Source organism: Bos mutus, chromosome 14 (assembly GCF_027580195.1).
Source record: "Bos mutus isolate GX-2022 chromosome 14, NWIPB_WYAK_1.1, whole genome shotgun sequence".
Classification (NCBI taxonomy): Eukaryota; Metazoa; Chordata; class Mammalia; order Artiodactyla; family Bovidae; genus Bos; species Bos mutus.
Genome location: NC_091630.1, coordinates 11920513 through 11945955, shown reverse-complemented (window position 1 = coordinate 11945955; position 25443 = coordinate 11920513). Strand labels below are relative to the sequence as shown.

The window sequence follows — 25443 nt, the reverse complement described above, 5'->3', positions numbered from 1 at the left end:
TGGCAAATTCAACAGCTGTGGTGGTGAATAGGTTAGGCTTTGAATCAGACAGACCAAGGCTGGAGTCCTGATTCTATAATTTTGATCATTGCTAAGAATCAGTGATTAAAAGTGGTACATATATACACATTCTTTTGAAGAAAAGCTTATAGATTTAAACGTACTTTTTGCATACATTATTAAAAAGTACCACAAGTTTCTGAAGAAGAAGCAAAGTCTGAGCAACACCTTGAAATTTTTGTCATTGATTCAGGAAGTAAAACACACAAGTGAAAGTTCTTTGATCTTGTGGAACAAGGTCATTTGATTTGGTTCACGGGAGGGCAGAGGTGTTACGAATGTGAGAGTTGCTTAGCCTCACTGACCTCATTTTTCTAAATGTAGCTATGTTGTGAAACAAAGGAAGAAGGATCCTTGCTGGGCCTGCCGGTCCACCGAGCATGCTGACTGCTGACCCACAACCAGGTGATTTCACTTCAGGGTCCCCGAGACAAGTGAGGCTTAGTCTTCTCAAGGGGATCAAGAAGGAAGAAGCCCATCTAGACAGTGGGCTGTGCTCTTGTGCTTTGACTGTACCAGATGCACACTAGAGACAGATGGAGAACGCAGTGCAGCTCAGGAGCGGCCCAGAAATGAGTATCAGAATGACTATCACATTTGACATAAAAGCGACCTTGATCCACATCTTTAGTGTAGGTTTCCAGAGTGACTGAGGGGTGGGAATGAGGAATCCGTCAAAAAGAGCCCTTGACTTTGGAAAAGGCCATAGGCTTTTATTGTTTAATTGGAAACCTCATTTTGAGTGGAAAAAGTGGTAACTTGTTCTTAGTAAGTCCAATCTCAGAGAGTGAGAAAAAGGACTTGATTTGTGTTTTGGGGGAAGGCTACTGCTGGCTGTTTCATGCAGACTTTGAAGAGGACCCTTGGGCTTCAAAAGCGGGTGCTGTCAGATTGCACCCTGGGTTGCACCGTCTAAATCATTTCCCCCGTCTCTTGTGCCTGGTTATCAGTGAACTGAGTCATTGCTCAGACATGACATCCTGTACTGGTCTGTGTTTAAGACAGAATCTACACAAATATCTGTTAATTATTCTTCTGTGCCAAGTGGTGGGAAAGAGGACTTCCTCTCTGGCTCACTGGGTAAAGAATCTACCTACAATGCAGGAGACACAGGAGGTGTGAGTTCAATCCTTGAGTCAGGAAGATCCCCTGGAGAAGGACATGGCAACCCCCTCCAGTATTCTTACCTGAGAAATCCCATGGACAGAGGAGCCTGGGGGGCTACAGTCCACGGAGTCTCCAAGAGTTGAAAACGACTGAGGGACTAAGTGCACAAGGGTTGGGAGAGCAAAATATGGAGGAAACTCAGAGATGTCAGGAGTTGAAAACGACTGAGGGACTAAGTGCACAAGGGTTGGGAGAGCAAAATATGGAGGAAACTCAGAGATGTCAGGGAACTTACACTCTACAGACAGTTGAAGACACAGAAAGTTTTTCCATGCTAACTTCCTCTTGTCTTCTATTTTATTTAACCTACATTCTGATATTCAGAAACTTGTTCTGAGATGTATTAGATGTGAACGAACCGCTTTTGGTACAAACACATTTCTTTCCTGGATTACGATTCCATTTATGACATCTGATGAAAATCAATAAAACCAGTCGATGGTTAATGTTTGACTGAAGGGGAAGGGAGAGGCTGGGGAAGCAGAGCCGTGCACTGGGTGTGGCCTCTGGGGAAGACACTCCAGTCCCAGCAAGGGTCCCAGCAGCTGAATGGAAGAAAATAACCTTTAACCACCATTTTTGTCACTTACAGAAAGGTAAGCTTTGGTATGTCTTAACTATGCTGATAATGTATTTCTTTAAGGAGAGCAGAATAGATGGCGAAGGGCCTTACTTAAGTTGCTGGATAAAAGTATTCCTTGAGGGGTGCTGGGTAGCATTTGCTGGGAAGAAAAGTTTATTCCTAGTGTAATAAGTTATGCTTCTGGAGCATAATTTCTTTTGCAGGTTCTTTTGATTAGTCTATATCTTCTATAAATCCATTTCATGAAGTGGTTTGGGTTAAGTCAAGCTTGGGAGTAGAATTAAAGGAAAGCATAATTCTTTGGATGTTTACGTGTGGATCACACCCATTCTTTTCAATTAAAATATAAAAAAGTGCCCAGCCCTGAGAGGACCTGGGACTCTCATACTCTAGAAATCAGGGCCAGAATCTCATTTTCACAAAGTGTCATTTCTCAGGGGTGATCTTTAAAAACTGTGCATTTTATTTACTTCTTAGAGAGCGAGATTCAATTTAGAATTCATAGGACTGCCTGGGACAGAGCAGAGAAAAGGAAATGCATAGGAGGAAAAAAAGTCCTTTGTTAAAAGTAGTGGAATAGGAATTGAAAACAGAAAGACGGATCTGCCTTCCCAACTGGGAAAGCAAGGTTGGTGCATGTATCGGTCAGGTTCTGGTCCTTCTTTCGGCCACATCGGTGGGTGTAATATCAGCTAACGAGTGATTATTTTGAGATATCAAGACATGTACAGCTTGTCAGTATCTTCAAAGGTCCAGTCCCTGTCTCTGTCCCAGTTTTTTATTCATTGTGAGTGACTTTGAAACAGATGCCCTCTGGGCTGGCAGACGCCAAGCAGCAGACGGGCAATGCATTCTCTAACATTTTCTTGTCTTTCTGTTTCTTCAAAAACTCAGATAGCAAGAGAGGAATAATTTGAAAGAAGAAGAAAGCATATGTTTCGATGACATGGAAAATGGATGGCATTCACCCCTCACCAGGAAATGAAATGAGTTTTGCTGAGTGAGGGTTTATCATGGACTGTAGAGTATATAGTTTATGAGTCTTCAGGGTTGGGCAGATGGGTTAGGCCAGTTTCATCATTTACCAGCCAGCGGACACTGAGCAGATTGCATAAGCTCCCTGTACCTTAAATTTCTCACCTACAGAATGGAGATACCTGCCTCACCAAGTAGTTATGAGAATAAGTTAAAAATTAGATCAGCATGTCAAGAACTCAGTACATAGTTTGGCACCCAATAGATGTTTAATGAATGTTAACTACTTTCCATGAGAAAAGATGTTGACTCTACCTTTTAAGTAGGTGATGCAGGTCAGACTGAGAAGTTGCTCTTTCAATCCCTAGGGAAAGAAACCAACAGTAATGTTGCAGTAACTACATCTACCAGTATGCAAGGGAGAAACTGATTCTATGCCAAAGAAGTGGGGTCCCAAAATATGAGATAATGAGAAAATACTTGAGTTTTGCTTTTTTTCAAATGAAGCATTTTAAAGCACGTCTGATTTTTCACATATATCTTGGGTGAGAAGGGGGTGTGGTATCCTCTGAGACTTGCTAAGATGTCCCCTGGGAAAAGTCATTGCTGTCGTTCAGGATGAAGATTGCATTTCCAGTACCTCTTCCCTTCTTTCATAAAAAGGCAAAATATACCCCGGCAACAACTTGACTTCCTGTTTGTTTGTCAAAGGAACTCTCTGGAAAGGAGAGTGGGGTCCCCCTTTTCTTCCTGGTCAAGAGAGGTGACTCTGCTCAGGAGGAAAGCTGAACACCGCTGTGCTCCTTTCTCTGAAGGCTGACAAGTGCCTTTATGGCTGTTAGTTTACACAGGTAGAGACATACAGGTTTATTTGTTAGCGTGAAGTTGTATTCCTTCAGAAATCCCTGGTGTCGAATTTAGCAGGGGTAGTTGTTCTGTGTTCTCCTGCGTGATTAAACAAGAAAAGAGGTACTGAAGTTTGTTAGGGGAATATCAATCTACCTAGTTGTTACTTGTGAGAACAAACAAGGGTGTTTATTTAGGTATAAGAAGTGTTAAGTTAGCAAAAGCAGATACTCACCCAGTGGTTGAGGTTTAAGCTCTTGTACACTCAAGCTGAGCTTTTCACTTACGCGTGTGTAACAGACCAAGCTGTCCATGGTTATTGTGTATGTGACACAAATAAAACCTAATTTGTCTTAATATTCTGTAAGACCGACATTGAATTCTCTCATCCATGATATTCTGAATCAATGATTTCTTACTGCATTTTAATTATTTTAAAGCATTGTGTTTATGAGTGAGAGGCAGAGAAATCGGAAGGGTAGACTTGTGCCCTTAGGGAATGTTAAACTCAGGATGAGCACATCTTCCTCACGCAGAGGGTTCCATGCTTGGTCTCTTCGATCAGACTGATGCTCCTTCCTCAACCTCCCTGAGCTGTTCTGCCCTGTAAGATGACATCAGGTCCTGCCTTATGGGAACGTTGTGAAACTAAATGAAATAAGTCATCCAAAGTACATAACTTAGTAAATGTTCACTAAATGCTAGCTTTTTTTTCTTTTTAAAGGTTTCAATTATAAAAAACCAACTCATGAGTGAGTTTTCATAGTGGTAAAGCACCCTTTACGAAGATAGAATTAAATTTATTTTCCCCTTATTCTCTTGCCCATCCCAGTTGTCAATTACAACTTAATTACAGAATCAGAAAGTTAGCCTGCCACACTTGAGGAGGACTGCACATTTTTGTTTTTAGACCCCTTGTCTGAAGGTCACCTCATACATGAGCTAGTATTGTAGCAAGTCTTTTGTTTTGTTTAAATCTCAGGGTTTAAACCATATGTGAAAGTTAAAGTGTTAGTCACTCACTCATGTCCGACTCTGCGACCCCATGGACTATAGCCTGTCAGGCTCCTCTGTCCTTGGAATTCTCCAGGCAAGAGTACTGGAGTGGGTTGCCATTCCCTTCTTCAGGGGATCTTCCTGACCCAGGGATCGAACTTGGGTCTCCTGCAATGCAGGCAGATTCTTTACTGTCTATCCACCAGGGAAGCCCTTAAATCATATGGGATGGGATCTAATTTAGATTTACCTCATATTGAATTTCTAAGGCCAGAATGTATTATCTTGACAAAGTATTCACCTGTGCACTTCTTAATACACAAAGAAATGTTGTATAAAGCATGAAGAAACACTTTGTCAAAAATAATTAAGATGCTCTTTTGAGAAATATTGATTTCTACTCTCCTTTTGGTGGCTCAGTCAGTAAAGAATCTGCCTGCAACGTAGGAGACCCCCTGCAGCATAGGAGAGCCAGGTTCAATCCCTGGGTTGGGAAGATCCCCTGGAGAAGGAAATGGCAACCCACTCCAGTATTCTTGCCTGGAGAATTCCATGGACAGAGGAGCCTGGTGGGCTACAGTCCATGGGGTCACAAGAGTCAGACACCACTGAGCAACTACACAATGACAACAGTCCTCCTTTTAGGCTAGAAAAGACCCTTGTGATGTTGTTGTGCTAGATATGGAGGAAAGAAGTCCTATCTCTGCCTCAGGTTTCTGAGGTGGAAACCGAAACACCTTAGAGAACTCAATACTGTCGTCCTTACTGCCAATCTGCTTAAGTCATCCAAGTACCATGGGGGTGAGTCGCCATCTGTGACCCCATGCAAGGGCCTCCCTTCCCTCTGATCTCCTCACCCCAGCTGCCCTTTTCCTAGCTCACTCTGGGGGGAGTGCTGGGTGGAGGTAAGTATGAGCACACTTCCTGAAATAGTCCTTAGAACTCATTATTACTTTCTTTAATAATTAGGTTTAAAATTTGTATTTAAGTCAATCAGAGAAATTTAACATATTTTAAGAGGAGCCCTCTACCCTCTCATAAGACTGTATAACCAATTATTCACCTACTGATTAAGTAAAAAAATCACCCTCAATTTTGCATACGTGTAAATACAGATTTTCGTATGCTGAAAGATGGGCATATTTCAATTGCAAAATTCAGTGAGAGAACAAAGTGCCTGCCTTTATGTGTGCATTGGGTGGGGAGAGGGCAAGCCACCCTTCCTTTTCCTTCTTTGGACCTTCCTTCCTCCTTTCTAATCAGCATGAAGTGGAAGGCAGCAGCCCAGATTTTACACCTTCCTGTTTGTTTCTAGCTTATTATTAGCTGCTTTAATTTGGTCCTTAATTTGCCAAGAATGCAAATTGGTCAGATCCTCTTGTGGTTTTTTCTAAACCTTAAGTGATATAATGGGTGCCAGAGATTTGTGAGCAAGAAGACCACAAAGATGGGCATGATTGATCTGAACATTACTTGATGAACAATGTGAGCAAGCTTTTAATCTGATTTTTATTCATATCTGGCCTTGCTGTCCAATTTATGCTGCTCTTAGCAATATACAATGCAGAGGTGAATTCAATGGCTCACAGAATATTTGGCTCTATTATTGGTCCTGATGGTGTTATGAATTCTAGTCATATTCTTTCCTTGGCCACATCACCTGTGATATTGGAGAGCAAATTTTGCAGCCCTCTCCTTCTGTACCTTTATTGTTCTTTGGAAATGCATTGTCCAGCCTTAGAGCATGGTGAATTACTTTAATTCAAAGCCTTTAACTTTTCTTTTTTTAAACAAAAAGGATGAGTATGGCTGACTTGATTTAAGGTTTGCCTATCACTTAGCTTTTTGTAAGAGGGGGAAGAAAATCAATGCTTGTGTATTGATTTACTTGCAGGTTTTGAGACCTGGGACCTAGAAATTCCTCGTCCTTACTCAGATAAATGGGGAAATGACAGGGGAGTCTAAAAATACCTCTTGGAGGCACTGGAGCCCAGCAGGAGACTCAATCAGCTTGGAGTGGAGCCCCTGGGATGCAGTGGCCACTGCCTATATAGTAACTGGATGAGGCTCCATCTGAGGCCACCTCTGTCTTAGGATGGCAGTGCCTTTGTCAGTCAAAACTAGGGCCCCTTGATGTATTAGTTTGGTAGGGATGCTATAACAAAGTACCACAGATAGAGTGGCTCAAGCAACAGAAATTTATTGTCTCACAGCTCTAGAGGCCTGAAGTCCAAAATCAAAGTGCCTGAGGGGCTGACTCCTGCAGACAATGAGATCTGCAGCCTCTCGCCTTGGCTTGTCTTTCCCTGTGGCCCTTCATATTGTCTTTCCTCTACGTGTGTCTCTGTGGCCAAGTTCCCCCTTTTGATGAGGACACCAGTCATATTGGAGCAGACTCACCCTGACGACTTCATTCTAACCGCATTACCTCTGTGAAGACTTGAGTCTCCGAGTCAGATCACATTCTGAGGTACTTGGCAGTCAGGACTCCAACATGAATTTTGAGGCAAGGGGCAGTCTTCAACCCATCACACTCAGCTCAACTGAAAACTAAGAAACTAGGGGGGTGAAGGTCAGAGAGTGAATGAGGAGAGGGTACGATAGAGAAATAGTTGTGTGGTAGGAGCTGGATCTCCAAGGCTGATGGTCCTCTGAGAAGGCGGACGCATGTTAGTGTCTGAGGAGGAAGCGCCGCCATGGAGCGAAAAACAAAACTTTTTGAAATTTTAGCAAGATACGTAACCGACTCAGTGACACCAGGAGTCTTATTTGTAAGGATGTTCGTGCTTTCAGAGAGACTAATATAAGAATGAGCGCATAGGTGTGAAGTTAGCCAGACGGTGTGATCTTGGACCAGTGTCTTGTGACTTCTTTGATTTTTGATCTTTATGAGGTAAATTTTTTTACATTAAAAAATAATTTCATATTTATTTTCGGCTGTGCTGGGTCTTATTGCTGTGCGGGCTTTTCTCTAGTTGTGGTGCCCCTTCTCATGGCAGGGGCTTCTCTTGTTGCGGAGCACAGGCTCTAGGGCCTGGACTCGGTAGTCGTGGCTCCCGGGTCTAGAGCACAGACCCAGTAGTTGCGACACATGGGCTTAGTTGCTCCAAGACAGGCAGGTGGGATGTTCCCAGATCAGGGATCGAACCCATATCTCCTGCATTGGCAGGTGGGTTCTTTACTGCTGATCCACCAGGGAAGCCCCTTTAAGAGATAAATTTTAACAGCGTCTGCTTCATAGGGTTCTTACGAAAAATCAATAATTATATAAAAGTCTCAGCATGTGCTGAGACAAAGGGCTTCCAGGAAATGTTAGCTGCCTTTGTGTCATTATCCTGGCTGGACACAGATTCAGGACATGGAGGGGTTTCAGTGTTTTCTGGGCTGTGGTAAGTTAAACGAAGCCGTCAGCCCTAATTGTCAAGGCCAGCAGCCCTGATTCCGCGTTTGTAAATTGTTTACGGTTAAAGCAACTGGTGGTGGCTTTTCAAAACTCTCCCAGACCTCTGACCTCTTTTGCTAAGGATGTACTTGGCCTCTTAGATAGTTGCATAGAAACTGTGTGAATTTAGTCTTTGTGCCTGAGGGAAACTCTGACAGCAAAAATTCCTAGCAGAGGGTTGGATCAACTGTTTCAGATAGTTCAGACAAAACATCACTGAATTATCTGGAAATCTACTCCAATCCTTTGCCAAGTAGGGTTGGTGAAGTAGTCTACCAAGTGTGTATGGCTTGGTGGTTTTAGGCAATTTCAGTTACAAACCATGGTTTCCCTCCAGCCAGGATGTAATATTCATTAGTGAAATTATGTCTGTGTGAAGAAGAAAGATAGGCGAGACTTGTTTGTGAGGACGGAGTCCTCCTCTGGCATAATCCTAGCAGTGGGGTACCTTGCCTTGGATCATTCAGACAAAGGCTTTACTTGGCCGCTTCTTTTGGCCGTGAGGGTGTTGTTGTGAAGGCTGCGTCTCGAGTATCCTTGTGACCAGGGCCATCGAAAGCTGGGAATTGTGACAGGAACTGTCTTGTAGGACAACATTTAAAGTTCTGACTAATAAACTTGGGTGGCAGAAGGAAATTTTATTTGACAAAAAATATTAACTGTTCAAAATATTCACTTATTGAGGTCCCCAAAGTAGATACTATTATCCTCGCTTTACAGAGGCGAGTCGGTGGAGGAGCCAGGGTCCAAACCAGCCAATCTAACAATTGCATTGTGTGGCTGATTCATCCACAAAGAAATCACGAGACCCTAGGCATGGGAACGGAAAGCAATTACTTCTGTTTCCCACTGGAAACCTTTCTGTGAGGGGTGAAACCAAATGTAAATAACAAAATAAAGGATGAGTTTAATGCTTTGTTTACTTTTTAGGTTTCATTAAGCACCTCAAACGGTGGCCTGTTTGAGCATCTAGCTAAAATAAGGCATTTATTTTAATTTGCTTTTCTGCCATTCAACTTACATGTCTTTGGAAGCTTGGAAGTGCTAAGAAATCATTTCAAGTGCAGATGGTATATATCGATCAGTTCTTAACCTATTTACTGAGAAGAAATTTGTTTGTGTATTTAAAAGAGAAATAATCCTTATCATCAACAATAAAAATGTATTACTGTGCATCAAAATAAATCTTTAGATCTTGTTAGTTTCCTTTAATGTTTTCTGTTTATTCTGAAAGCTCTTACTAATTGGAGAAATTCATAGAATACCAATGTTGCTGCTGCTGCTGCGTTGCTTCAGTCGTGTCCGACTCTGTGTGACCCCATAGACGGCAGCCCACCAGGCTCCCCTGTCCCTGGGATTCTCCAGGCAAGAACACTGGAGTGGGTTGCCATTTCCTTCTCCAATGCATGAAAGCGAAAAGTGAAAGTGAAGTCGCTCAGTCGTGTCTGACTCTTCAAAACCCCATGGACTGCAGCCTACCAGGCTCCTCCGTCCATGGGATTTTCCAGGCAAGACTACTGGAGTGGGGTGCCATTGCCTTCTCCGATACCAATGTTAGACAATCACAAATGTTTCAGAATTTAATAAACATCTGTTGAGAGTGTAATATATGCAAGCCATAGTATGAAGAGCTGGGAGAGGTTAAAAATATATAATTTTAAAATAAGGCCTCTGCTTTGAAGGATTTTGTTTTCTAGTAGAGGCAGCAACACAGACATGTAAATAAGCGATAAAAAATAAAATGCAGGTAGGAGGGGCTTTGAGAAGGCAGTGGCACCCCACTCCAGTACTCTTGCCTGGAAAATCCCATGGACAGAGGAGCCTGGTAGGCTGCAGTCCATGGGGTCTCTAAGAGTCGGACGTGACTGAGTGACTTCCCTTTCCCTTTTCACTTTCATGCATTGGAGAAGGAAATGGCAACCCACTCCAGTGTTCTTACCTGGAGAATCCCAGGGATGGGGGAGCCTGGTGGGCTGCCGTCTATGGAGTCGCACAGAGTCGGACCCGACTGAAGCGACTTAGCAGCAGCAGCAGCAGCAGCAGGAGGAGGGGCTTTGAGAGAGCTTCTGGCTGGAAAAAAGAGAGATTGCATGAAGGACGTAATTTCTAGCTCCATGAGGCTGATGCTATACCCCTTATTTTGTTTTCCCAGATTTTAGCCCAGTATCTGGCACATAATAGAATTGTTAAATTCAGTGATTTTAAAATAAATAAATTGGCTCTAGATGGTCAGGTATGTAAGGAAAAATGAGAACACATAATCTCAATCCAGCTTGATTCAGCAAATATCAATTGTCATTTACCCTGGGTGGGGCCCTTTGCTGGGTGGGAAGAACAGCCAGTGCCGAAGCGTGGAGAATGGAGACAGGGTAGCTGGGTGCAAAGTCCACGGAGTGCTCGAGGCATTCCTGGGTGCGGCGGGTGTGGGAGATAAGGCCAGAAGAGCAACTGGGGACCAACGTTTAAAAGATCTTGATGCTGAGGGTTCTGAGGAGAAAGATCCCCAAATGCTACTTCTCTTAAGCAAATATTGGTTGATAGCTGATCGTGTTCATTTTACTAATATAAAAAAATGACTAGTTAGATTTAATAATACCCATTTATTCATTTTAAATATATTTGTAGTATGCTAGAACCTGGGCTTGTTATTTGTTTCTGTATGTTTCCAAACCATGTAAGTAGTCTAAAGCCGTAGAAAAAATGTCTTGTTTGTGTTTGACAAGGAGCCAATTCTAAAATGATGTTTGGACACATAGACCAGACTAATTCTGTTGCAAAAGCTCATTTCTAAACATTCACAGAATTTACAGATCTAACTGTCCTGAAGGGTTTCCGTCCTAGCTCTTTCTTAAAATAGCTGTAGCCTTGGGACAATTGGTCTCATTTACACAGCATGCGCTAACAACACGCACATCTCTATGCCTGTATCTGCCTCTCTTGGGTTATCACACAGTACAGGGTAGAGCAGAGAGAGGAAAGTTCTTTGAACTTTGGCTTCTGACAGATCTGGTTGGCAACAGGGCAGTATCACTTCCTAGCTGTGTCTTTAGGTGAATGGCTTAACTTTGGACTTCAGTTTCCTCATGTATAAAGTAAGAGTAACATTTCCTAATTCGTTATGACTGTGAGAAACTCGTAAAAGTGTTCGCTCACTATTGAGCAATTGCTATGTATTTTTCATTCGAGTAAACTGAGGCACAGAGAGAGATTAAGTAGTACCCACGTGGCCACACAGCTAACGAAAGGCTGTGCCGAGTTTCCGACCCAGACTCGCTGACTCAAGAGTACACCTTCTGGGCCTCTGCCATTCTGTCTGTAAAGGTCCCTCCACTGATCTACCCTATGTGCTGTGCTGTGCTTAGTCGCTCAGTCGTGTCCACCTCTTTGCGACCCCATGGACTGTAGCCCGCCAGGGTCCTCTGTCCATGGGATTCTCCAGGCAAGAAAACTGGAGTGGGTAGCCATGCCCTTCTCCAGGGGATCTTCCCAACTCAGGGATCAAACCCAGGCCTCCCAAACAGCAGGCAGATTCTTTTTTTTAGCGTCTGAGCCACCAGGGATGATCCTTAATAAACACTATTTTCTATCTTTATTTCCCAGGACATTTGTTAAGCTAAATTGTTGTAGTACTTTGATCTTTCTTAAAGTTCAAATAGAAGGTGTCCAAAGGTAAGGAATTAAAAATTTTCAGGGTTTAAATTTTTAGATAGTTAGAATTTTATAACCATTTCCCCATGCCGATTATATTAGCGATATAAGTTCAATGTAGAAAACTTTAAAAAATTTAAAAAAAAAAAGTAAAACAAGATCATCTACAATTCCTCGAGGCAATAAAATAATTGGAATTTTAGTGAAGTGAATGCATTCTTCATTTCCTTGTTTTTTTTGTTGTTTTGTTTTAGCAGTCCAATATTATGATAGGCAACAGTCCTGCTTCACAGACCATGTGGAAAATTTGTCTCAGATCTTAAAATCAGTTAGTCATGAAAAAATAAGAATAGGAAAAAAATCAGTTAGTCATGATGTATCTTAGGGTGAAAGGTATACTTTTTGTGAAACGTGAAGACACAGGGAAAGAGGAAAAATAATACTGAGTAGGAGAGAAGAGGGGCAGAGTGTAGATTCTCACTGAGTTGCTTTGGGAGTTATAAATACATTTTTTCCTTTGGTGTATTGTACAATTAACAGCAAGGTTTAGAAGACCAAAGAGGTGGCTGGTGAGGTCGTTGAATGAAGGATTGGGAACATGCTTGGGTTCTTCCTCCTTGAAGACTCTCACATATTTGCAGCTGTGAATCAGAACCACTAAAATTTTAGCATCTCGTTATTTTGGCATTTGGCGCATCTCCTCCATCCATATAATGAGGGTCTTCATTGCGGCACATGGGGGCTTCTCTAGTTGTAGAGCAGAGGCTCAGTAGTTGAGGCTTCTCTGTTTGCCCCCGGGCATGTGGGCTCTTACTTCCCCAACTAGGGATTGAACTCTCGTCCCCTGCATTGGAAGGCGGATTCTTAACCACTGGGCCACCAGGGAAGTTCCCACTTAAGACTCTTTAAGTGAAGAAGAGTGATAAAGCAAAGTGGTAAAATTGGAGTCAGCACAAGCTTGTTTCGGGATATTGACTTGTGGTTGCTGTGGATGAGGTATCAGGGGGCTTGGGGAAGTCCAGGCTGTTCCGCAGAGGAGAGGCTGGCCTTCAAGGATGCCATCCTACGAGGTTTACAACTGAATATTGTCCAGGGATCCTTTGTGCTTGGATAAACATGGTTTTAATAGGAGGGGAACTAATCAACTTATCTCCGGTTTGTTCACAGGAGTTTGAATAAGGAAAATTATGACAACGCAAGCCCAGCTACACTGCTTGTGTCTCCTTACACTTTACTTGGTAAGAGAAGAGAAATGTTCTGTCTTTATTTAGTGGAATATTTCTAGCCCATACCGGGGAAGCAACAGCTATCATCACTTAAACAAAAAAGTCTATCAACTTATTGTGAACAAAGCACACAGCTTACACTAATGGGCCATTTTTGATGAAATGGCTGTAAGTTATATGTCCAACTTTCAACCAGGGAGATGCTTTCTCCTCAGCTCTTATAAGCCAATGCCCCTTCACGGGCAAGTTTTAAACCATTCATCTACTTAGTTTTAGGCTTTTACATCCAGCTCAGGGAATCTGGAAAGAAAAGTATACTGATACATGTGTTAGTCTCTGTCCCTTAGTCTTGACTTTATTTTGTCTTTAACCATCGTTAAATTACCACCGAAATTAAGAAAAGTATTTTCTCCAGTTTTGATTCTGCTCTGCACTTTTGTTTCCATATATGGCTTGGACTTTTTTTGGCCAAATTTGCCCTTAGTCACTTGTCGAGCTAACCCTATCGACTCAGGCTTCTAGAAGTTGCAGCTGAATGGAACGTGGGGAGACCAGCCCAGGCCTCAGGTGGATAGAGGGATGCGGTCTTCCCTTTTGTCGTGAGGTTCCTAAGGGTCATACATGTGCCAGATTTGCTGTGTTATGAAGCAAAATTATGGGGAAGCATTTGCTTTCTCCTTAGAAGGAAGCTACTAGATCCTCCTACCTCTAATCTTGGTTCCTTTCTTTGAAAACCCGAATATAACATCGGATTTCAAGTTCCAGAGAGCCCCTGAGAGTCTACACAGTTCAAAATATTTAGAGTGACATACAGCTGTACTTGTAAACTTACCAAAGCGTTCCTCTTGAGGGGAAAAGCTGCAGTCTGAACCTTATGAGCCTTGTGCATCCCCACAGCCTGGGGCTCGAAGCTTGTCCCCAGGACTGCCAAGAAGCACCACTTGGCTTCGCTCCTGTTGCTACCTTCTCATATGTGCTTTGCTATTTATATTACGGCAGAACGGTGAAATCAGTGCCTAGTTCAAACCTGGCACTGCTGTTGACTGGTGATAGGAACTTGGGTGAGTTACTACACTCTGAACCTCAGTTTTCTGCCTTGTGAAATGGGTCTAACAAGAGGACTTGCCTTATGTGGCAACTAAATGAGATCATACGAAGTCCTTGGATCAGTGACTGGCACAGTCTAAGGACTTGATAAATATTAGCTATAATTATTACTACCACATTTTAAATATTCAGGGATTACACTCATATGGACCCTGACCTCCATGAGGAAGACTGTGTTTTAGTCATCTTTGCATCCTCAGCACATAGCACAGTGCCAGGAACAAGGTAGAAATTAAATACATAATTATGGATTTATATTAAGAAACAACAGTGAGCTCTAAGAAAGACAGAGAAGATTCTTTCATGATAATTTAACATTAGCAGGTTCAACAGCTTCTGATCTGAGATGGGGATATGCATTTTTCTTCCTAGATAGAGGATGAAAAGCAGTTTTCCTTTTCCTTCCTTTTGTTTTCCTTACTCTCACCATAGTGAAGTTTCTACCCGGAGTGAGAAATGCGGCCCAAACCACTGCTGGCAGCAAGAGCGTTGCCTGGGAGACGGCCACGTGCACAGCTGTCTCTGGGTGAAGGAGGGAGGCTGCGACCTGTGGACTGGGGTCTCAGGGCTGTTGGGAGGAGCCATGTCTCTTCTGCCCCCACCCCCGACCCCTGTGCCCAGACCCTCTCCTGTGAAGAGTGCAAGTTCACTTGGTGCTTCTTTCTTTCGGCATCAAGCTTTTATTTAGCAGAGGATATTTACCATTTATTCCATACTATAGTGGCTCAGCCATTCTCTTTTGAGAACTGGTTCTCTTAGGGGATTAGAAACACTGTGTGAACACATTGGAAGGGCACTGAAGAGAGGATTTGGGAGAGTGCTGAGTAGGGATGCAAGGAAATCAGGGAGAAGCCAACTGTTTTAGAATTGTGCCTGGGACTCTGCTTCCTCCAGAAGGAGGAGAGCTTGAAATACTTACTGTATAACCAACACAGAGAACTCTTGGTGTAAAGCGCAATGAAGGTGGCTACTAGGCAGGCAGATCTGACAACTGCAAGTGTCCTTTGCTGGCCTGGAAGGCAGTGGGGCAACTTGGAGGGGGGGGAGCTTGGCAGTCCAGCCCCCTCGACACCATTCCACTGTAACACCAACTATCTGTGCCTCTGCTAGGGGGGTTCTCTTGAGAGACTTCCCTGATAGTGGTGAGGATCTTAAGAAATGACATGTGTGGAGGGTCACATTCCATAGCAGGAAACACAAAAATATCAGTTCCATCCGCTTCCTACCTTTCACCTCTTTATGCAAGATGGTGGGTTTTGTTCCTCCAACTCTTTCACAAGTTTTCACTATAACATTCTTCCCAGTTCTGGCAGTATGGCTTGTTGACTCATGCATTTTGAAATCTTTATAGCTCAAATAGCCCTGATATGAGAACCCAACCCTACTTTGAACCTTGCCACTGAGACATCTCCTTGTTTCCTGATAGGTGAGCCGGCTTGTCCACAGAGGAAAAATGCAGGCTTGTGGGTGAGGTGTGCCTGACTAACATAGTTTTCCTGCAGGGTCTGTCACCGGTGTGATCAGCTGAAAGACAGACTGCTTATTGATGTGAGCAGAAAACTGATGAAATGAAATGAAAGTCACTCAGTTGTGTCTGACTCTTTGTGACCCCAAGGACTATACAGTCCATGGAATTCCCCATTTCAATTCCATTCTCCGTGGAATTCTCCAGGCCAGAATACTGGAGTGGGTAGCCTTTCCTTTCTCCAGGGGATCTTCCCAACCCAGGGATCAAAGCCAGGTCTCCGGCATTGCAGGCGGATTCTTTACCAGCTGAGCCACAAGACAGACTGCTTCCTGATGTGAGCAGAAAGCTGGTGAAAGCACTGTGCTATTAAGCAGTAGCCCCTCAAAAGGCACTGCCCTAGCAGCAGCAGCATCCTGTATCCACCACAGCGCCCACTTCTTGTGCTCTGCCTTCCAGAGGGAGGAGAAGCTGGAGCTGGAGCTGGAGAAGATGTGGAAAGAAGTGGGAGGGAAGATGAGCCCTCAGAGGAAGACACACCTTGAAAGGAACTGATGAGCTAGGAGTCTGTATAGTTATTGCATCAGTTAAGAAGTCCTTTGCTGCTGCTGCTAAGTTGCTTCAGTCATGTCTGACTCTGTGTGTGACCCCATAGACGGCAGCCCACCAGGCTCCCCTGTCCCTGGGATTCTCCAGACAAGAACACTGGAGTGGGTGGCCATTTCCTTCTCCAATGCATGCAAGTGAAAAGTGAAAGTGAAGTCTCTCAGTCGTGTCCGAATCTTAGCAACCCCATGGACTGCCGCCTACCAGGCTCCTCCATCCATGGGATTTTCCAGGCAAGAGTACTGGAGTAGGGTGCCATTGCTTTCTCCAAAGAAGTCCTTTAGCTATGAGCATATTTAGAGTGTCTCCAGTCAACAGGGATTTATTTTTTTGTTAGACAACAAGAATCCTATAGTGGGCAGTCCTGGGCAGGTTTAGCAGTTTTGTGATATTATCAGAGACCTGGGCTTCTTTATCTTTGCTCCACCATTATCTGAGCTGGTTTATCCCCCATGGTTTCATGACAGCTGCCACAGCTACAGACAGGGGACCACTGCCTGAATAAGAACAAGGAAAGAGGAAGGGCCATGCCACCCACATCTGTCCTTTTTCATCAGCTCAGTTCAGTCACTCAGTCATGTCTGACTCTTTGCGACCCCTTGGACTGCAGCATGCCAGGCCTCCCTGTCCATCACCAACTCCCGGAGTTTACCCAAACTCATGTCCATTGAGTCAGTGATGCCATCCAACCATCTCATCCTCTGTTGTCTCCTTCTCATCAGGAGAACAAAAGCTTGACTGGAAACATTCCCCCACCCACACCCTGACCCAGCAGACTCCACCTTTTGTTTCAATAACCAGAATGGAGTCACTTGGCCCTGATCTTTCCTGCAAAGGAGTCTGGGAAAGAGATCATTTGTCTTTCCAAGGGATAGAGGTTGATGATGGCTGCGGGGGCAGCTAACCCAAGAGTCCACTGCATCTCTGAAGGGGAGGGAAGTTCCAAATTCCAAAACCTCTGTGTTCTTGTTTATTACTGCTTTTTTGTTAGACACCCAGATCAACTCAGTCAAGGTTTAATGAGCCATAGTACAAGATCTTTTCTCCCCATCATTTTGTCCTAATTGTTTTGGGTTATTTATCTCCAGTGTTCTGCAGTAAGAGTGTACTTGCTCCATATAAGGAAATGGAGAATAAATCTCTTCTCCCCAGTTTTTCTTTCTTTTTTTGTTTTACCTGTCCAGTTCTCCAAACCATTAACTTCCCATATCATACTAATCCATCCCACCCCTGACTGCCACCACAGGAGGAGAGCGGAAGGACCACTCAGGAGAGGCACTGGCATTGGGTGTTGTGCTAGATACCTCGTTCCAGGGGTGCCCACTGTGGTGGGTTTATAGCTGGCGGTCCCTTCCTGCGTGCTGCTCTGCCTCACGATTTCCTTCAATGATCCTCGTTGGTGGGAGACAAAGGGATGGCAGGAACTACCGCTGAATGTGCCCTCTTGCACACCCTCCATGCTGCAGATTTCCTGCCAGGCTGTCTCGGCCACTTGTGCTCTTTCTAGTGGGTAGTGGGGCAGTGGCTTAGAGCGGCTAAGAGTGGTCTGGAATTGTAGGTTCAAATCCTGCTTCCTGCACTGTGAGCAAATGACTTAACATTTCTGCATCTGAGTCTCATTGCTGGTGAAACAGAGCTAGTGATGATAAATGTAGGATTGTTAACATGGTTAAATGTGCTTAGGACAAAGCTCAGCATACGCTAGCGTAGTGAATGTGAGCTCTTTTTGCTGTGTGTCAGGCAAGCATTGTACTAAACAGGTCCATGTATTTTTTTTTCCCCTTATGGATTCAATTGTCTTTGAGGTGCCTGAACTCTAGCATGCTGGGGAATCTGCCACGGATTTCCTTATAAACTAACAAGAGTGGAATGGAGGGGTTTTAAGAAGCTGGTGTCAACCAGGTAGAATTGAATGGCATAGTGGCACTGTGGGACGACGATCACCAGTTTTCCTTCAGCTATAACCTAGTGTGTGTGCCATGTCAACTGCTCGTGGGTTCTACTCCGGTCAAGTGACTAACTCTCTGTGAGCCTGATTGAAAACACGGCAGTGTTAATTCCCACCCCCCCCACCCCCCTCACCCAGGGTGATTGTTTGAATCATCTTGAATGAGAAAAGCAATGCTAGGCTGCTGACAAACCATCTTGACATAGTGGAGCCTCAACAAATATTAGAACCCTTCCTGCCTATTTTGACTTGATTTCACTTTTTTTTTTTTTTTGAGCCATTTTAGAATCTTAGATTTCATATATCAGTCCCAGAACCATAAGAAAATCATCAAGTGGCCCAAATACATTCATAGTACGTGGTGTTGCTAATTTTCTATTTTTCTTTCATCTTTTAACAGACAATTGGATATGGCCAAGAGGGAAAGTTTAGTGGACCCTAAAACCCATGGAATTTTCAATTTTTGAAGGCCAAGAACCGAGTCAACCCATATTCCAGGTAAGGGCTACTCTTAGTCCCTGTCATCTTGATTTTGCAGGCTCTCTGTGGACTTTACTCCTTTATCTACTGGACACCCAGAAATAAAATAGAAGCCTAGGAGATCTCATTATGGAGAATGATTTCAGGAGCCAAGAGATGAGCAGTCTCAGTAATACCAGGCGTCCTCATTCGGACTTTCTCAGTGGTATCTGGGATACCTCCCGTCCCTGAGGCGGGAACCTTAGGGCCTGTAGGCTCCGCCCCTCTCCGGGGGTGGGCGGGGAACCAGTCTCGGAAGGGGGTGGTTATCTGAGTCTTGGTCTATTCCGTGAGCTGGCTGCTTGCAGCATTTGAAGATGCGATTCTCTGGCTTAGCGCTGGAATAGCCTGCCTTCCTGGAGAAGGAAATGGCAACCCACTCCAGTATTCTTGCCTGAAGAATCCCGTGGACGGAGGAGCTTGGTGGGCTACAGTCTATGGGAGGAGCTTGGTGGGCTACAGTCTAAGGGAGGAGCTTGGTGGGCTACAGTCTATGGGGTTGATAAAGTGTTGGACACGACTAAGCAACTAACACACACACACACACACACACACACAAACACACACACACAGCCTGCTTTCCTCACTGCCTCCTCTGAGCCTGTCTCTAGGCCGACCCAGGCGTTGACCGAGACACACTGGGAGGCAGTCATCTTGTTCACTTGGTTCACTGAGAAGCCTCAGATTGAGGGTGGATGGCAGGGGCTTGAGGGCCAAGAGACTTCAGCTTTAGGGGCACTGAAAGAATCCTGGAAACATAATGGAGAGAGGGAGAAAAACATCCTACTGCATTGGTCAGAACCCCCTGGGGAAACCTGCTTGGCCCTGGAGTGGTTGAAGAGGCTTTGATGGGCCATAGAGGATGCCCGTGATCCCCTGCTCCATGCACTGGGGGAGCAACAGGGGTTGCCAAACTACTGTCTGAGGTGGGTATGCCTTCTCTTAAGTGCCAAACATCTCTTTTGTTGGACAGTTCCCATCCACAGAGGAGGGACTGAAAACTGCCTCATCCCACCTTCTCTCATTTGGTACCAGATCAGTGCGAAGTGGCCCTATTATATGAGCTGGTGGGGGTGCACAGGTATCTCTGTGCCCCCGCCGTGGGGTGTTACAGAGGCTTTGACCTCTCCAGTTAGGGGAGTCAGGCCCTGAGGGAGGAGCAAATGCTTTGAGAGCTTAGACAGAAGAGCAGTCCAGCAAAGGCACAGCTGGGACACCTGCCCTGTGCTGGGAGAGGGCAGGGCCTGCCTGGGGTTCTGGCAGAAGGCCAGTGAGGCCAGGAAGCCGCGAGCCTGGAGAAGGAGGTAGGAACGGAGGCCGCAGAGACAGGAAGGATCCTGACTTCTGAGGTTCTTAGATTCCGCCCCCACCCCCGAGAGGAGCGGGCCTGAATCACGTTTCTGTTCAGGGCTGCAAAGCGGAGGGAGCTGGGAAACGGGAGAGGATGCCAGGAAAAGGTTGGGAGTCTCTGGCGAGGGCTCACTTAGGGGAAGATCTCGTTAACTAACTCTGTCTCCCTCGCCAGGGAGCATTTAGTTAGAGATTTCTCATTTACATTCGGAAAGTCCTTTTCATTTGTGTGTTTTATGCTTCATAAGTTGGTAAGAATGCTGTGGGCTGGGCACACATTCATCTCCTTTTATGAACTGTGTGGAAAGTGCCTAGTGTTACAAGATGCTGTGCTGGGTTCTGGGGGTGCAGGATGAGACCAGCAGCAATTCCGCCCCTGGAGCGCTCTTGGGTAGCAGAAGGAGACTAACAAGAAGGCAAACAATGCGCTGGAGGGTTCTGATTGGAGTCTGGTGGGCTGAGGAGGGGGCCAAGTGCAGGCGGAGAAAGAGTGGTCGATTTTAAGAGTGGAGGGTAGTCGTTGAACAGAAAAAGTTTCATTGGACCCTAGAACTGGGTATTTAAAGTTGACCAGGCACTCCCAAACAGAAAGCAGGCCCTGAGGACTAGATGGAAAAAAAAATATGGGGGCAGGCATTTAGCAAGAAAATGAAAGATGGCAGATGGTTTAGGGTGGGAGAGGCTGTGAGGAGAAGGTGAGACTGCTGAGGGCGAGGGTCGGCGTGGGGGTCCTGACTGGCTGTTTAACCTGTGTTAGGCGGCAGGGCCCACTGGGACATTAAGGAAGGGGTGAAGGAGTTAGGCTGTGTTTGCCCAGACTTGCTCTCTGATCACTTTGAGTGTATGATGAGGGGAGTGAGCCTGGAGACGGGAAGGGTCTTGGGACACTGTTTGCCATAGAACCAGTGGGACATGACGGAGGCCTGGTTTAAGCAAGTATAAATGGGAGTGGAGGGGACGGGACGGGTGGGAGCAATGCGAGGGGGTCCCACGTGCTGGAATTGGTTACTGAGTGAGTGCAGGCAGTGAGAGAAAGGTGTTGAGGGTAACTCTAGGGTCTCTGGATTGCTTGACTGGCTGGTTCATGGTGTCACTCAGAGAACGAGAGAAGGAGGGGAGGGAAAGTTTATGGGAAAATAAGTTTTAGGCTTATTGAATTTAATCTGTGGGGTTAGCGAGGTGGAGATGTTTAAGAGACAGTGGCCACATGAGTCTGGAGCTGTAGACTGGAGAGTCTTCCTCTCACAGTTGCTAATCCAGAGCTTGGGTTTGAAAGCCTGTCTGTAGCGAGTACCTCAACTACCCACAGGGGCCAGGTAGATGATGAACGGTACTATCTTGGGATCAGAAAGGCAATAGCAAAAAAACAGATGTAGAAAACCCCAAAACCGTGCAAATGTGAAATTAAAAGTCTTCTGACACTTGGTGTCAGCCTGTGGGACACAGGGAACAGTGGGGAGCGGGACTAACTGAGGGTGCCTCACAGGGCAAAGGCTCAGGGCAATTCCAGATAATTTCTCACATCAGAATTTGTGTATTACAGGATTTCATGATTTTTTCCACAAAAGTCAGACATTTTTATCTTTATGTAGAATTTCCTAAGAATCTAAATATTTCCTAAGAATCAAAATCTAAGAATATTGGCACAGTTAAAAAAAAAGCATCCTATAATCAAAGCAAAAGTTGTCTGTGGGCCAGAGAGTCTGCCGTCACTTCTTCGGGCAGAAAGGAATGGATGTTCTGTGAGTACAGGTCCACATCTCGTTGAACAGAATCACAACTGTACATAGTTCTGATGTACTGAACTGTACAATCTCCAACTTACAAACATCGCAGACCTAGAAATTGCTTCTTAGGATCCTTTCACAGTCTCTGAGGATCCCAGCCAGTAAAATCATTCCTTGGGTTGCTCCACGTCGTTTTCTGTTCTTTTTCCATCAGTCATGCTACAAAGCTTATCTCTTCTAGGCAGGAAATGAGAGCCCCGTTGTCACGGCTGAAAGCTCTTGTGTATGGGTGTGTGTGTTACAGAGGAGAAGTAGGAGATGAAGGGGAATTCCTTCTAGAATCTCAGAGTCTTTGTGCTAGAAAACACCTTAGAGACTCTTTGTACCAATTGCTTGTTTTACAGATAGGAAAATTGAGGCTTAAATAAATTAATGGCATAACTGATATTATAACACTGCTGTTCTCATGTTCTAGTTGAGTATATCATGCTACCTAACACCATATATGGCTTCCCAGGTGATGCTAGTGGTAAAGAACCTGCCTGTCAGTGCAGGTAGAAATAAGGGACATGGGTTCAATCCCTGGGGTTGGGAAGATCCCCTGGAGAAGGGCATGGCAACCCACTCCAGTATTCTTGCCTGGAGAATTCCATGAACAGAGGAGCCTGGCGGGCTATAGTCCATAGGGTCACACAGTCAGGCACCACTGAAGTGACTGAGCATGCACGCAACACCATATGCAAAAATTAACTCAAAATGGATTAAAAACCTAGATGTAAGACCAAAACCGTAAAACTCCTAGAAGAAAACATAAGCAGAACACTTTGATATAAATCTATCTGTCTCCTAAAGCAAAGGAAATGAAAGCAAAAATAAGCAAGTTAAGCCTAATTAAACTCCAAAGCTTTTGCACAGCAAAAGAAATGATTGTTAAAATGAAAAGACAACCTACAGAATGGGAGAAAATGTTTGCAAATGATATAACTGATAAGGGGTTAATATCCAAAATATACAAAGAGCTCATACAACTCAACGTCAGAAAACAACCTAATTTAAAAATGGGTAGAATACTGAAATAGACATTTTTCTAAAGAGGACATACAGAAGGCCAACAGGCACATGAAAAGATGTTCAACATTGTTAATCATCAGAGAAATGTAAATTAATAAACTCTAGAAATGATCCCTGAAAGTATAGTCTTGAGAAATGCACATTTAAACCACAAGGAGATATCACCTCAAGCTGTCAGAATGGCTATCCTCAGAAAGAGCACAAATAACAAAGGTTGGTGAGGAAGTGGAGAAAAGGGAATTGCTCGTGTACTTTTTTGGGGGAATATAAATTGGTGCAGCCACTGTGCAAAATTGTATGAAGGTTTCTCGAAAAATAGAACTACCACATGACCCAGTGGTTCCACTCCTGGGTATATGTGAAAAAAATGAAAACACTAATTCAGAAAGATACATGCACCCCAATATTCATAGTATTTCCAGTCGCCAAGATATGGAAGCAAGCTAAGTGTCCGTCAGTGGATGACGGATACAAAATATCTTGACACACACGTGACACACACACGCACAGTGGAGTACTACGCGGCCATAAAAAGAACTTCCCTGGTGGCTCAGACCGTAAAGCATCTGCCTGCAGTGCAAGAGAACTGGCTTCAATCCCTGAGTTGGGAAGATCCCCTGGAAAGGGAATGGCAACCTACTCCTGTATTCTTGCCTGGAAAATCCCAAGGACAGAGAAGCCTGGCGGGCTACAGACCATAGGGTTGCAAACAGTCAGATATGACTGAGTGACTAACACTTTCACTTTCATAAAAAGAATGAGAATTTGCCATTTGCAGCAATATGGATGGACTTTGAGGGTATTACGTTAAAGTGAAATAAATCAGACAGAGAAAGAGAAATATTGTATGAAATTGTTTATAGGTGGAATCTGAAAAACAAAACAAACTAGTGACTACAACAAAAAAGACTCATAGGCACAGAGAGCAAACTAGTGGTTACCAGCGACAGGCTGGGGGAGAGGAGGGGCCGAGAGAGAGGCAGGGGATTAAGAGGTACAAACTGTTGTGTGTAAAACTGCCTTGAACAGCAATGGATCAAACCAATCAATCCTAAAGGAAATCAACCCTGAATATTCCTTAGAAGGACTGAGGTTGAAGCTGACACTCCAATACTGATGCAAAGAATTGACTTATTGGAAAAGACCCTGATGCTGGGAAAGATTGAGGGCGGGAGGAGAAGGGGATGACAGAGGATGAGATAGTTGGATGGCATCATTGACTTAATGGAGATGAGTTTGAGCAAACTCCAGGAGATAGTGAAGGACAGGAAAGTCTGGTGTCCTGCAGTTCATGGAATCGCAAAGAGCTGGACATGACTTAGCAACTGAACAACAGCAAATAATCTACAAGGATATACTGTACAACACAGGGAATATAACCAATATTTTGTAGTAACTATTAGTGGAGTATAACCTTTAGACGTGAATCACTATGTTGCACCCCTATAATTCATGTAATATTGTGTGCTGTGCTATGCTTAGTTGCCCAGTCTTGTCTGGCTCTCTGTGACCCTATGGACTAGTCCTCCCAGCTTCTCTGTCCATGGGGATTCTCCAGGCAAGAATACTGGAGTGGGTTGCCATATCCTCCTCCAGGGGATCTTCCTAACCCAGGGATCGAACCCAGGTCTCCCGCATTGCAGGTGAATTCTTTACCATCTGAGCCACCAGGGAAGCCCATGTAATATTGTGCTTCAATTTAAATTAAAAAGTAGGTTACATGACAAAAAATAAAATCTGACATCTCAGAAAAAAAAAAAGCATTTCATTCTCTCTCCATCTTTGGCTGTGGAGATGATGTTGGAAACTCGGCCTTGGTAAGATGTACTCTGAGCTCTTTATTCCAGTGGTGGCATGGAGTTGTCCCAGTCCCCTCATCTGTGCCAAAGAACTTCTTACCTGAAGTCAGGGAGGCACAAAACAAGCTTATTGCCCCATGAGGTTGACCCTTGCATTATTAACATATCCTCCAAAAAAGAAAGAAAGAAAGAAAAGGAAGGAAGGAAGGAAGGAACTACACATCTACAGACTTCTTTCACTGAAGATTTGCAATTATGCCCAGCTCTGTATTCTCAGGGGCTTCCAGATGAAAGAATTGTATGATACATTTCTGAGATAGGTCATTTTTTGCCTTTTCTCTTTGTAATGTATGAGATGTAACTCACATATCTTAAGATTTGCCCTTTTAAAATGGCCAATTCTTTGGTTTTTAATATATCATAAAAATATGCAACCATCACCACTGTCTGATCCCAGAACACTTTCACCAGCCTCAGAGAAACCCTGTACCCACTGGCAGCCACTCTTTCGTCTCCTCCCACCCCCTGGCAAACACTAATTTATTTTCAGTCTCTATAGATTTGCCTTTACAGACACTTCATAAAAATGAAGTCATATAACATGTGGCCTTTTGTGTATAGTATCTTTTACTTAGCATCATATTTTCAAGGTTCATCCATATTGTAGCTGCTGTTAGTACTCCACCCCTTTTTTATAGCTGAATAATATTCCATCGTGTGAATATGCTACCTTTTGAATATACATTTATCATTTAATGGACATTTATGGCTATTACAAAGTAATGGTATTATGGACATTCATGTACAATTTTTTGTGAGGACATGTTTTCCATTCTCTTGGATATATACCTAAGAGTAAAATTTCTGAGTCATGATGAATTTAATATTTAGCCTTTTGAATAACTGTA

At 44.1% G+C, this 25443-nt stretch overlaps 1 protein-coding gene across 1 annotated transcript in view; it reads left to right on the top strand.

The window, feature by feature from the left end:
* CDH17 (cadherin 17) overlaps nt 1-25443 on the top strand; it is an 88497-nt gene that overhangs the window by 7361 nt on the left and 55693 nt on the right. Inside the window, 3 exon segments of the mRNA XM_070382818.1 lie at nt 12885-12955; nt 18470-18506; nt 18509-18567. Of these exon segments, the coding sequence (XP_070238919.1) occupies nt 12905-12955; nt 18470-18506; nt 18509-18567 (147 nt within the window). The 5' untranslated portion in view covers nt 12885-12904.